This window comes from Cavia porcellus, unplaced genomic scaffold, assembly GCF_034190915.1.
Source record: "Cavia porcellus strain 051 isolate PalLab524CR breed Dunkin Hartley unplaced genomic scaffold, mCavPor4.1 scaffold_4, whole genome shotgun sequence".
NCBI classification, from domain to species: domain Eukaryota; kingdom Metazoa; phylum Chordata; class Mammalia; order Rodentia; family Caviidae; genus Cavia; species Cavia porcellus.
In genome coordinates, this window is record NW_026947487.1 from 66,321,168 (window position 1) to 66,335,996 (window position 14,829).

Below are 14,829 nucleotides of genomic sequence, written 5' to 3' on the forward strand. Positions count from 1 at the left end.
TCAACTCTGGAGATTTCAGGGCTATTTAAGGTGCAAGTAATAAAAATAGTGTAACTCAGCAGAATTTGAAAAGTTCTGGTTTTAGTCCCCAATACACAAAACAAAAAATTAATCTAATAAATTAAAGATTTAAGCATAAAATGTAAAAGAATTATAAAAGTAAACATAGAACACTTTGGTGGCCACAGATTTAGCAATGACTTCTTTGAAAGAACACATATACACAAAACACTAGCTCTAAAATTTTAAAACTGAACAACTTGCCCTAAAACAAAGTTCACACTTGGTGTCAAAAATCACCATTAAGATCCCAGCAAGGGCAAGGTCCTGAGTTCAAGTCCTAATATCAAAATAAATAAATAAATCATTTTAAAAGGGAGAAAAATCAACCAGTATAAAAAGGATTCCTATTTTAGCTAGCTTTTTAAATATTCTTAAATATTATTAAATATTAGGAAGACTCAACCCAAGAGAAAAATGAGCCATAGACTTGAGCAGCCATTTCCCAAAAGAGTATATACAATAGATAATACACCTGTATAAAGGTACAAAACTTCAGTAGTCATCAGAAACTTGTAAAATAAAACTAGCATGCAGTAACTCTACCACACACAGGAAAGGATAAAATAGAAAAATAAAAAGGAGAGGGACATCCAATTTGGAACAATCACTTGGAAGGTTGCTCAGCAACCTTCAGCAATATTTAGAAAAGCTGAACACTTTTATATTCTGAGGCAAAACTTCCAGTTCTAAGTAAATATGAATGCATCAACAAGATACATTCTAATATGTTTGAGTATATTTAATTGGAAATATATAACAAAAAATAGTCATCAACTACACAATGGATGAATGCATTGTAATATAGTCAATGGAATATCAAATAAGAAGAGTAAAATGAATTCTCAATTATATATAAGGTGCCTGAAATTGACTTATAGCAAATAAGTAATACATAATAAGTAATAAGTAATAGCAAATAGTAAAAAAAAAGAAATTGACCAAAATAGAATGCATGTATTTTAAGTCTGTTACGAATGTAGCGACCGGCTAGATAGCTCAGTGGCACAGCACCTGCCTAGCAAGCCTGAGGTCTTCAGTTCCAGTCTTGGTTCAAAAAACAAAAAATGTCTAATCATAGCCACTCTTTGGATATGGATGGTGACCAGAGAAGGTGACAGGAGAGCTCTTGGTCTTCAGGCAATATTCGGATTTTTCATCTAAACCCTGCTTATTAGGTTTGCTCAGTTTTATAAAATCTGTTCCTAGATATACTCACATTGAAAACATTACACTAGAAACAAATAAAAGGATATTGGCAAACATGAACCAAACCTTTTATTTCAACCGTGGAGAGGAAAAGGAAGTCGTTCCTTCTCACCTGCTTAGCCTAGGGCACGCTGACACAAGGAAGTGGTGCTCTCATTGGCTGGGACCAGACACTTCCGGAAGCAGTGCTCGGCCCCGCCCCTCCCACTTTCTGCAAGCCAGCCTTCCTGCTGTCCCAGCACCACGACCTGTACTAGTAATTTCGGGCTCTTGAGCTCCATTCTGGGACGATCACCGGCGCTTGGTTTAGTGTCTTTGGATCGCAGCTTGAAGGGCAGCTCCCTGCTCATCGCAGTCAACATGAACATCCGCAATGCCCGGCCAGACGACTTGATGAACATGCAGCACTGCAACCTCCTCTGCCTGCCCGAGAACTACCAGATGAAGTATTACTTCTACCACGGTCTCTCCTGGCCACAACTCTCCTACATCGCCGAAGACGAGGATGGAAAGGTCGTGGGCTATGTCCTGGCCAAAATGGAGGAGGACCCTAACGATGTCGCCCATGGGCATATCACCTCGCTGGCCGTAAAGCGCTCACACCGGCGCCTTGGCCTGGCACAGAAGCTGATGGACCAGGCCTCGCGGGCCATGGTGGAGAACTTCGGTGCCAGGTACGTGTCCCTGCACGTCAGGAAGAGTAACCGGGCGGCCTTGCACCTCTACTCTCACACCCTCAACTTCCAGGTCAATGAGGTGGAGCCCAGATACTATGCGGATGGGGAGGATGCTTATGCGATGAGGCGGGATCTCTCACAGATGGCAGGTGAGCTGAGACGGCAGCTGGAGCTGAAGAAGGGCGGGCATGTGGTACTGGGCTCCGGGGAAAACCAGGAGACCCACAGCGGCATATTTCCGGATTCGGAGAAGACCTGCCAGCAAGAGAGCCCAGCTGCCACAGATAGTGGCAGTGACACCAAGGAATCCAGCGAATCCACTGAGAGCACTGATGTCCAAGACAGCTCAGAAGACTTGGATTCCATCTCCTAAAGTCTGCTTGAGGTATAGTTTCTTTCTTGGCCAGGATCCTTCCTATCTTAAACTCTTGCACCCACCTTGGTCTGCCCAGTCACCTGCTATATTACCTCATTTGAGTCCTGCAAGGTTTTACAGGAAAGCACTTGTGAGATAATTGGAGGAGAGTGTAGAATAGGTTGGATGAGGACTAATTGCTCACTATTAGAAATTCATAGGACACTAACTCATGCTGAAAGTAGATTAGTAAAAGAAGCAAGCATGCTGTCAGTTGGGTTTTAGAGTAACCATCTGAAGAAAATTCTTCTAATTAAGAAATGAGAAAAGATAAAAAGTTATAAAATCACTGCTTGCAACTCTTGATGAAATAATGGATCCAGCCAATAGTCATTGGTAACAAATAATATTAGGTGAAAGTTGTAGCACTTCATAACCATGGATCAGACTGACAACTCTTAGAGTAACTGGTCAGTATTGCATCATTAAAAGTGGAGACAAATGTTATGAGCCTCTTAATGTAACAGGAAGTATATACTATGATTTATGAAGTATTCTTGCCAAAAGAAAAGTATGCATGTGTAAGAGATTTACCTACCATTTTTACTGAAAATGAAAAACATGTTTAACTACACCATGATACAATCAACCAAATTCAGGATGAGGGAATTTTCTACAGATCAAATGACCTACTTTCTTCAACAAGTAAGTATACCATTTAAAAAAAAAAAAAAGACAAGGAATTTTCTATTAAAACAAACTTTAAACATAGTATGAACCAAACTAATTGTTAGGAATTGTTTGGATCATAATTTTTAAAAAAGTATAGACAGTTTTAAGAAAACAGGCTAAATTGGAATATGCACTGTATTAAAGAATTATTAATAGTTTTGTTAGACGTGCTAGATGATATTTGTATTATGCTGCAAAAACATCTTTATCCTTTAGAGATGCATTCTGAAATAATTATAGTTAAAAATAATAGATACCTCAAATTTGTTAAATTGTTCCAGCAAAAGAGAAAATGGTTGGAAAACGGCAAAAAAAAAAAAAAAAAAAAAAAAAAGGTAAGAATGGCAACACAACATTTTGAAAGAGAAATAGATACTTAAGGGGTTTTCTCTTTTGAATGTGTGACATTTAAAGTACCAAGTAATTTATTGTATCTTCTAAACACATTACATCCGAGAAGCCACTGAATAGTAGTTTTAAAAAACTGGTATCTTTAGGAACCAGCTTAACTATAGTAATATAATAACAGAACATTTTTTTGTCACAGAACTTTATATCATGTTAAGAATTTCAAGGGTCAGTGAGCTATCAGTAATTTAGAATCTTTAACTTCTTATTCTAAACACCTTACCCTCTGTAAAAAAAAGGAGATAACTTTCTCATGGTGAAGTCCAAGGTGAACAATGCATACTACATTTAATTAAAATGAATGCAAGTTACTCAATTTACTTATTCATAAAATTCTTAGCTGTCAGCCATTAGTTTTACAGCTGAGTATACAGCAGCGATCAAGGTAGACCACTGTTTATATCATACAGAATTTAAGTATAAATGGATTATATTTTTTGTATTTTAATATTGAGACTCAGCCTACTCAGCACACTAAGCTCGTTTTATTTTCATTCATTGATAGTTTCATAGTAAAAGTTAGATACACCAAATCCTTGGGGATTAGAAAGAAATCTGTCCTTAAAAGAATTTTGCCTCTGATTTTTTTAGCCTGAAGATTTATCAATGACTGATTCATCTGATTTAAGGTTAAATAAGGGCAGCAAAATTATCTATACAGGAAGATAAAATTAAACAAAATTTAATGCCTTGAGAGAGATGTTGTTAAATTGGTATCTGTTTTACTTGTGCTATGTGTTTTTGTGGTATCAGGTATTGAATCCAGGGCCTCATGCATACTAAGACAAGTACTGTACCACAAAGCTAGGCTTAAAGTTGTGTTTCTTCTGCCTAATCTTCCCAAACAACTGGAGCTACAGATGTGTACTTCCATGCCTGACAGATTTATACATGTTTTGAAAACCCTGGAGGGCTCTATTAATACTTTTTGTTTGTTTGTTTTTGGTATTGGGAATTGAACTCAGGACCTGATACTTGCCAAGCCGGGTGCTGTGTCAGGTGAGCTACATTCCCCAGGCAGTACTATTTTCTTTAAATCAACAAACTATTGAAAAAACTCACCAACTTTCAATTCCCATATAGGACTTACACAATGTATGTAGTGTTGATCTCATTTTCAGAATATTTTTCTTCAGCGTTAAATTCTAGCCAAGAGCAGAGTTAATAAGAGATTGCTTTAAAGCCATGTAGATGTATGTGAAATTTGATAAATTCAAAAGTCCTTAGCATCTGCTATGCGAAACAAAAATAACTACCATTCTGGTAGAAGAAAAATAATAAATAAAAATAAATGACTGTGGCAGTTATAAATCTCTGTAGAAATTTAAACTTTAAAAATTGTTTCTTTGTATTATCGTACTTGCTCTTTATTTCTAAGTAGAAGATGTTTCCTTGCTTCACCTTCTTCCCAAACTGATATCTCATGAGATATTTTCGGTGCCCCCATCTAATCTTTGGTCTTCACTCTTCATTTCTCATTCTTTTCTAGCCAAAGGCCTTTTAGGCATTCTCTGCCATATTTGGGCCATTATGGTAGCAGAGTAGTTTAATCTGCAGTAACTGCTTTAAAAAATAACCTCAAAATCTCAGTAATTTCACACATTAAAATTTACTTCTCACAGAGTGGGTCAGCCTTGTGGGGGCGCTTGTGGAGCAGAGAGGAAAAGAAAGAGGCTCTGCTCAGAGTTAACTCTGCAGGGCTCCATCTAGAACAGTGTTTGTGAGTTTTGTTCTGTAGCCCCTTTGGCAATCTGATGGAACCTAGGGACAAAAACCTTATGGGATTATAAAAGCAATTTTATTGAAATACAGTTATCAAAATTTTTAAGTACCTTATAGCAATATAAGTATTTTATTAATGTATGAAATTTAGACATCTAGTAATAGAGCTAATGTTTATAATTATTTCCAAGTAATAAATAAATGATATTAAGGTCATTTACTGAAAATAAATGATATGTAATATGCCTCTTATAGTTGTAGTAGGATATGAACATATTCTGATTTTTTTCTTAATAATAAAGTCAGCTATTGCTAATACTAATGTGCATTAGTGCCTACATTGATAGCTTAAATAAATGTTGAATTTTAGTTTCTAGTTTAGTGACTGCTGCCTTTTAGAATTATGTGCCTCTTACTGCCTCATATACATTCAGTATGAGATAAAGGAATAGAGTGTATACAGAATTTTATATAGGTCCTAACTCAAGGAAGTCAGGACATGTTAGATAGGCTTGTGCCCAGGAGGGAAAGCAAGTTCTGGCATTGCACAGCATAGTTCCTGCCACAACGGGAAACATCCTAGTGATGTTCTTCACCTGGGAAGCTCTGCCTCCATGTTCAGTGAGGAGCTTGGTGTCCTTTTGTTTCCCCTTTAGGACAGTGGCGGCAAACCTGTGGAACACATGCTGCAGCAGCCTGTTTGTGTCTTTGAAAGAGCTAAGAGGTTTACCATCATTGCTCTGTGATATGACCCAAGGAACTCTGGGAAGCTATCCAAAATTGCAACAGTACATGACATACATTTCCTTGGGTCATATAAAAACTTGAGCATAGATAATTATGGAATTCGGCTTTGGGGCCTTTCATTAATGCCAGGAAGGCATGACCTTCCTCTGCTCCAAAATCCCTCAAAGTGAAGCTTCACATCTGTCCAGTTCCACATGGAGCCCTAACCCATAGGCTAGCTGCCTGAATGGGAAAAGACAACAATGAAAGAAAGAACAGGGAAAAAAGAAAAAGATTCATACTATAAAAGTATTATTCTGCCACAATTGTGGTGCTCCCTGCTGTGAAACTAGAGCTCATATGTGTACAGAAGAATATCCTGAGCCAGGGATTTAACTCAGTGGCTCAAGCACTTGTCTGGTAAGTGTGAGGTCATGAGTTTGATCCCCCAATACCCCCCAAAAAAAACCCTGAAAGGAGTAATGTTTTATTTTTCCTTATCCTCTTTTTCAAGTCTAGGCAAAGAAACCTAAAAAGGATAGAAAATATAGTGAGCAGATCAGTCCGTGGCAAAGAATTGGAAATCTCCATCTAAAAAGCAGTAATAAAAATTATTGCTAACATTTAGAACTAACTGAGGCAGTTACTATTCTAAATACTGTGAAGAATGTCATTTAGTCCTCATGATCTCTCTTTGAAGTGAGGACTTTTACTCTGCAGAAGAGCAAATCGCATCAGAGAGGGCTACATATGTAGGTAGTAGGTGGAGAACGGTGATGCAGACTCAGGAACTCCCAATTCCTGTACGTTGCTAAGCTCATACAATTTATGTTCTATAACTATGATCTGTAATAGTAACTGTTCAGCTTCCTTCTTTATGGTAATCAAGTGATAGAATGTGGTATGTGTGCAGCAACAGTTTGCAGTCTTGGAAAGGAGTTGTATCTTAAAGATTAAAATAGCTTTCACTGACAAGCTGAACGTCAAAGCATTCAGCTGAATCAATCTCATCAGCAGCAAAGTTTCTAGGGAGCCATAGCAGTGAAGACAGGTCAGTTCAAAACATGCTGGTTGAGGCAGGAATGACGCTCAAACTGACGCTCATCTCCTGACAAGAAATATGTGCATGATTAATAGCAAAAAAAGAAAAAACCCAAAATCTTAACATTTTCCATTGAGCTGGCAATATTGAGTTAACTAAGGTTACATTAGTGACTGTCCCTTTCTGGTTTATTCTTTCTGCCACTAAGCTGTCATTCTAACAAAAAGTTGTTAAATGTTCACATGAGGATTTACTGAAATAGACTGTTCTTAATTTTACCAGACAACTAATTATAACTGGAATGATATAATGAAATATGGAAGAAAGTTAGAGACTGACAGATCTGGTAAATTCCTAGTATAACTTTACCCCAGATATGCCAGAAACCATACATTTCAAATTCAGCTGTATTCTATGAAGATAAAGAGGGGGTTGGGAAAAAATAAAATATTGTTTTTGATATACTTATCATAAATCAGATTCCATTTGTTGAATTATAATATCTAGCAATGTCACCATTCAATTAGTATGTGATGCACATTTAGGATGACTGAAATATCAGCTTTATCAGCGGTAACTAATAAAAGCAGAAATTTTTTCCTAACCTTTCTATGTATACTCTCCTTGTATGCCAATACATAAATTTAACAAACTTCATGGTGAAAGAAGTAAGGAAAATAAGAAATTAAAAAATTCTGTGAGTTGATAATTTTAAGAGCCTTTTTAAAAAAATCTGCAATGCCATTCAGAATATCAGGGTAGTTTTAAAAACTAAGCCCCTAATATTTCTTTGTGTTCATAGATCATGTTATAATGTATATTCTTTAGGATTTCATAACACACAATTAAGAAAACTAGTAATGTGAAACTCTGAAACTAGTAATGTGAAACTCTGAAATTAAGAAATTAAGGGCTGTAGTAATCGTATCTTGTAGCACACACACACACACACACACACACACACACACACACACACTATCCTAGAATATTTACTACAATGTTATTTGACTTGTTAAGCCAAAAATTGCAACAGTATCCAATTACTTAAAATTACTTTTATCCAATTACTTAAAATTATTGAGCAATATTTACTAACTAAAATAACTATATAATATGTAGTTCTTACGTGTAGTAACTTTTGTATACCTTTGCTAGCTATAACAAATTGAGGAAGGTAATGATTTAGAAAGGTAATTTACACTTTCATATCTAATTCCTCTTCAACCATAGTGATTATATTTTTAAAATAGAGTTTGGCATACTAATTGATTTCTGCAACTTAAGTCATTATTGTTATTCTGGAAATAGTTTTCTGTAAATTATTTTGTACAAAACTCTTTTTTGATTGCACTACACATAGTACATAGGAAAAGGTAATTCATTTTTATAGTTGTAGTGTCCTGCTCTGCTTTGTTTACAGTTAAAACAGGTAGTAATATACTACACTAGCTTTTCTATAACTTAAACCATTTATATATCACACAAACTTATTAAAGATAGATTCTGCATTTTACTTATCTTATTTTAATGACTGACACATGGTGGGTTCTCAGTAAATAACCGTTAAAGGAATGAGTAAATTAATATCACCCCTCTACATAGCCATACAGTAATTTTAAAAAGGAAAAACAGGAAATAATTATGTAAGTTACTACTTCCTTATTATCTAATAAAATTAGAGTACTTTAAATTATGAAAAGGATACAGAGTGTATATTTCAGGTTCTTCAGATCTACCAGAAGAAGTTACAGAAACTGATATATTGCATTTAATACATCAAGAGATAAGAAGGCTTTTAATTTCTTTAAAATTGAAGGTATTTTGAGCAATATAGGATGGGATGGAATTTAAGATGACAAATAAAAATAACTCAGTTTTTAGATTTAAAGTAGTTTCTTTAGAGCAAGTTTCCATCTTTCAGAGTTATCAGGGTCTGGCCTAGATCCCCAGTCTCCCAAATGAATGTATGGAGAAGACTTAAATAAATGATACAAGTGGTATGATTTTAGGGCTCCAGAAATATTAAAACCCTCTGCAGAGTTCGAGATTCTAGGGCCCAAGACAAAGGGCTTCATTGGGAAGCCCATGTTTATTAGGTATTCAAACAAAGAGAGGGGATACTGAAGAAAGTACAGGAAATGAACAGGACTAGAAAGTCACTTCAAAGTCTTCTCCAAGTAGTAAATTATGCTAATTAGTAGAATTGTCTTACCTCCATGATAACATTTATGGTAGGAGTGAGACAGCAGGAGTGAGATCCCAGCAGCTGCAGTCCATCGATAAAGTAGGGTTGGAGCCAAGCGTCCGCAGCTGTAGCCTTATGTTGCCCTTTGAGGTATCTCTGGCCTCACAGGCCACTGTACACCTCAGCCAGGACCAGTGATTCATAGAGGTTCACTTACTGAGTCAGCTCCCGTCGCCAGGCAAGGGACTGAGGCCTAGGACAGACTCCCAGATAAACATAGAAAGCCAGTTAATTTTAAATCCTGCTCAGAGCCGCTTCGTAGTGGTCTCCAACAGAGTCCCCTCTATTACACTTTCTCTCTGCAGAAATGGCTTTTGAGCATCAGGAAATGTTCATGTGTACTAGTGGAAGAGAACCCCAGGTCTATGAGGATCTTTGTGTTATCATATGAATTCTTATTTCCATTGATATATATTTAGTCCAAACTAATTACTGGCTACCTCATAGATTGGTCAAACCATTATTCTTCCATAGCTTTTTCAGAGCCTTTTACCTCCCTTTCTCATTTATTCTCTCTCTTTTTTTTTCTCAACAGCATTTGTGGTCCTCATATCAACTACATGTACTCCCTGATCCTAGGCTGGTCTTTCTTCTATGCAGTATCTGCTCTCCAGTCATCTCACAGTAACACAGGTGGCCTCTTATGTTCAGCTCTCAGCAACAGCTTTCCACGTACCTTACCAGGCTAGTGATGAAATCTCTTGACACCAGAACCTGCTGGGCAACAGCCAAGGACACTTGAGGCCACCTGCCTTACCGAGCCGTGGTCTGCCCTTATATTCTGTTTGTAACAATCCTATGTTGGCTGTGGTTTTCCTGCAAGGTTGTCACCTACAATCCTAAACAGGAAGCCGGGAAAATTCTTGAAGCTCTCAGCTCTGTTATTGTCATTATTCCTCTGAATTTTCATCCTTGAGAGAGAATAGTCTGGACCATCAAGTTAGACTTCATAGCTCATTCCCCACTTTCCTGGTAGAAGTATGCATCCAACTTCCTGTCTCTGAACCCTCCCTTTGTCCTAAGCTTTCCCTTTTTTAAGGGGTATTGTCCCCTTCCCAAGGGGAGAAAATGGTAAGTAAGGGTTTCACTTTCTAGGCAGAATTTGAGATTTTAAGATAAAGATGATCTAGAATTAGAATGATTTACCTGGGTTAATTTTTTGGTTTTTGTGGAGTTTTTTTGTTGTTGTAATGATATAGCTTGGTATTTATTGCTATAGTATTTACTAACAAGATATTCAATCTTATTAGCAATTCTGAGGTAGGCATTTATTATTCTTGTTTTACAACTGAGAAAACTGAAATAAATCTGAACTCAAATCTGTTTCAATTCAAAGCTAAAGTTGCTTCTACTTTATTGTTGCCACTGTTTGCATTTTATTTACAAAAAATACGAAACTTTTACAAACATGGGAATCTACTGTTTAAATATGTTAAATTTTGGCTTACTGTACAGCTAATATGTCAATTGTAAATATTTATATATAACCTTCAGTTACAATTGTCTTTTCAGTATCTTTCTCTAGTACAAATAAGTGAAAACAAAATGCTTTAACCTCTGAAGTCAAAATCACTCAATAAATCCATTGTTATCATTACTTAATGTTGCTTTTATGTTTGCTGGATGTAAATTACCAAAGCATACATCATTTTTCATGTTTAAATTTTATAAAAACTCTTGTATATGGATTTACGTCTAAGCCCTGACATTAACCGTCTGATGACATGAGATAAGTCTGTTCTCTGTAATCATAATCAGCCGTGCTAAGTACTTCTTACAGATCTACCCAGTGTGCTCTGAGAATCTCTGCCTAATGATAAATGATTGCCTGAGGCACATATAAGTGTTTTTTTTCCTAGACGAGTGCATTGTGCCATTTTATATACTAATATAAACCTCTCATCTATCTTTGCATCATTCCTTTTTTCTTTTTAATTTTCTACCTTACCTGTAAAACTGTTTTATTATTTCTCCTCAAGTGTGTGTTTATCTCTTTGTTTTTAAATATTACAGCTTTCTAACATCTGTCTCTAGGGCAGCATAATCTTACTGATGAAATATTCCATGTTTTCCGTGAGCCCTTGTCAATATGTCTTCATGTTAACAGCTCAGCAGATGGAGAAACAGAAGGGGCAGCCTCAGCTTACCTGAGTGATTTCTCTCCAGCACCAGGCATGTTGACTGTCTCTAGTAACTTGATGAGAGGAGTTGAAACAATTGGGAAATAAGAAAGGATATCTGACTTCCGTAGTTTTATTTCCTGAAACTGCTTTTCTTTGTTACTAGGAGACAACAGAATATTAGCCTACCTATTTGGGCTTTGCCTATTTAGATAAAGTAAACAGGATTAATAATATTACTTGCAACATACATTAGCACACTCTCAGGTGGTTTCAGGATAATAACCTGTGCCTTAGCAGCAGCAGCAGTGTCTTTTTGTAACACTGGAATTGTGGGAGCATCTGGGTCTGCTTTTTGTAATAGCACTATTCTTTTTACACACGACAAATCATGTTTTTCTCTGAATGGGCTGCTTGTTTTTCCATAACCATAATCCTAGAAAGACCAAAGAATGTAGAGCAGCTACCTGTGAAGTTTCATGAGCAGACAAATTTCCAAAGATATTCATTTCCAGCCAGCACACAGTTTTCCCTGGTTAAAAGGGAGAAACTTGTGAATGAATCTTGTGAGCTACCTAGTTAGACTCTATGTGGTTTTCCCTTTGGAGGTAAGAAAAAGGCAAGAGATGATGTTTTTTTTAAAATAAAAAGGTTTATGAATGAGAGGGAGAAGTGGGGAATAGTAGAGAAAGTTAGACCAAAGCTGAGAAGCTATAGAAAGGATCAAGAAATAAATCAATTTTATCAAATGTTTATGTGTGCCACTAAGTCATCTCAGAGCTATGGGGTGAGGCTTGTGTGTCTGCATGTCTAATTACACAATGCTGTTACTGCTGGTCCAGAAAGTATACTTTGACTAATAAGGCTCTTAAGGTTCATCTCTAAGATTGGCAATTTAAAACACCTGTGATGAGCCTTTAGTTTGCTTGAATTAGACCCTAAATAATTCAGAATCCCATTCTTAAATACATATTTATATAATCCTATCTGTCACAAATTGCAGACATATAATGTGTACAATAAAAATGTTTGTGTATACAATGTATGAAATCTGTTGATAATATTACTTCTTATAGTAGTATACACTAAGGTATTAGGTTTTCCTGCTCTTTGATTGATAAATGACCCCAGATGCTAAAATTATTTTCATTCTAACAATTTGACAGGAGATTTGAAAAGGACTCTTTTTTTAACAGTAACAGTCCTAGAAATGGGTATAGATGGTATGGGAAACACAATAGAGATTTCTGATTCAAGGAGAATAATATCTGTTCTCAAAGTGTGTCTCAAAGTATACTTCATATGCCTACTCATTAGAGTCAGCCAGAAGCCACGTTAAAAAATGCAATTGCTTAATTCAGATTTACAAAATCAGAGTCTTTTATTTTAACCAGCTCTAATTGTTTTTCACAGTATCATCTGAAAACCCCTGGTTAGTACAAAGGACTGAAATCATAAAAATAATTTAATGAGAGCTTTTTCCATTAACAGTGCTGTCAGATTTAAAGTAATTCAACTCAAGAAACCAAAAGACTCAATGATACAACATTTTTATTGTAAAATACAGGAAAGATTGAGGGGTTATTTAGAAATGCTTTCTACAAACCCAAACTGCTACAATTTAAAACAATTTTATGTAAATCAACATCTGATGCATACATATGATTACACATATTTGTGATTTTATCATGTGTGTCCTTTTTTGGGTATGGGGGTGTCATTAATACTCCTTTCCACAGTTCTTACTTTTTAGACCAAACATAGTTACCCCTTGAATTTCATGGTGTACAGAACAAGCCCAAAGCTTGAGAACACTCACCTATAAATTACACTGAAATGTACCTAATTTGTTTCTAGAACAAAAATTGAAATTCTGCAGTGTCCTGTTAGGGAGAGACACCTGGAAAGTCTAAGACTACATACATTCCTCTTGTGTGTTGCTAAGTTCTTTGTGTCCCATCACCAACTGGGAATTGTGCATTTCACATGTATTAATAGTACGTATCCAAAAGCCAGTGAAGTAGACTGAATGACTTATCAAGGTCCTTCTTTATGCTTTTCCTAGACATAAACGCTTCTTTGAAATCTTGAAAGACACAGATCATTTCCTTGAGGTGCACTTGAAGGGTTATTTAAACACTATGTTTCTTTATATGGCCATGGGAATTACATTTTGTGAAGTTCTGAAAAAAAACCCTTTCATTATAAATCATACAGCTTTTCTAACCAGAATTAAGATAGATTTTCCACTTTTAGAGTGGGGTCATCACCTCCAATGCATATTGTAAAAGCTTACCTAGAGAACACAGCTCTTCCCAAGTTGAGCAGTTTTCATGAGACGGTTTAATACAGTGGGAAATCACAGACTTCAGAGACCCTTGGCTTAAACTTTAGTCCTAGTTTGGCTTATTACCACCTGTATATGCTCTGGAACATCAATTTTCTCACTCACAGAAATAAAAACAACTTCCTTGCCCTTGGGTTACTGTATAATGAAGTATTATAAGAAACTACATTATAATGTTAAAAGATACGTATGTGTTATTGCTAACATTTTTTATATTCACAGGTTTTTGTGCACAAATTTAAATTGGTACAAAATAATAGTGATCATTTTTTTTTCCTCCCTGGTGATGCAGAGGAAACAGGCAGTGTACCATCAGAATAATAACCATGTTGTGAACAAATGTGTACATGCATGTGGATATTTTAAGGGATGAAATATTAATGAAGAAAGGAGTATATTACTATAATATGTGTAAGTCAAGTCTATATGTTCATTTAAAAAGAAAAGGTGGTTTATTAAAAGTTGTTTATCTCTTGTTCTCTGTATCCTAAACACTTATTAAAGTTGACCATTGAATAATAGATATTGTAATGAATATTGAAAAATTATGTAGGAAGCTTCTAGGGAACAACTATTTTTACTTGTTCTTTTGGGACATTATTGCATGTCGGGACACTGTGCCTGATTTAAATTTCTTCATAGGTGAGTTTCCTTTTGTGAAGTAACAGAAAGTTTAGTATGAAGGAAAGGCAAGGAAAACAGCACCACAGGAGTGCGCCGAGGCAAATCTTTTTGGGGAAGTGTATCATGGAGTGAGATAGAATCACAGTCCTTTAAAATTATTATCACTTGTAATCCCAGCACTCTGAAAGGCTGAGGCAAGAAGGATCCAAAGTTGAAGCCCAGCCTGGTCAATGTGGTGGCAGAGGCCCCATTTCACAGTAAAGAAGGGCTGGAGCCCTAGTACCGAAAAACAAACAAAAAACGTATGTATATATCCATGCAAAAGCAAACATCTATGATACAATTGCCAACATTTCATACATGTTCTTTAATTTTATTCTCTCATATAATTAGTGTGACAGGAAGTAGGTCACTTTGAATACGTGAAGCGTTTAATGTATAAGTACCACAACTTTTGTGTGAATAATTGATTAGTATCTTTACCTCAGCTGTATTAAATCAGTGGAGTTAATCAGTGGTGAAATAGCAGCGTGGTTAAGCTTATTCACTCTAGGCTTCACCT

General features: G+C 36.0%; 1 protein-coding gene across 1 annotated transcript; it reads left to right on the top strand.

Annotated features, from left to right (window-relative positions):
• Positions 1-1,416: 1,416 nt before the first annotated feature.
• Naa11 (N-alpha-acetyltransferase 11, NatA catalytic subunit) lies at positions 1,417-12,377 on the top strand. Its single transcript, XM_003477662.2, has 2 exons — positions 1,417-2,331; positions 9,712-12,377. The coding sequence occupies exon 1, from the start codon at positions 1,630-1,632 to the stop codon at positions 2,317-2,319; it is 690 nt and encodes a 229-aa protein (XP_003477710.1). The 5' UTR covers positions 1,417-1,629; the 3' UTR covers positions 2,320-2,331; positions 9,712-12,377.
• The last annotated feature ends 2,452 nt before the right edge of the window (positions 12,378-14,829 follow it).

Coding starts and splice junctions, on each gene's coding strand:
- Naa11 (XM_003477662.2), top strand. CDS start 1,630: ATGAACATCCGCAATGCCCGGCCAGACGACTTGATGAACATGCAGCAC.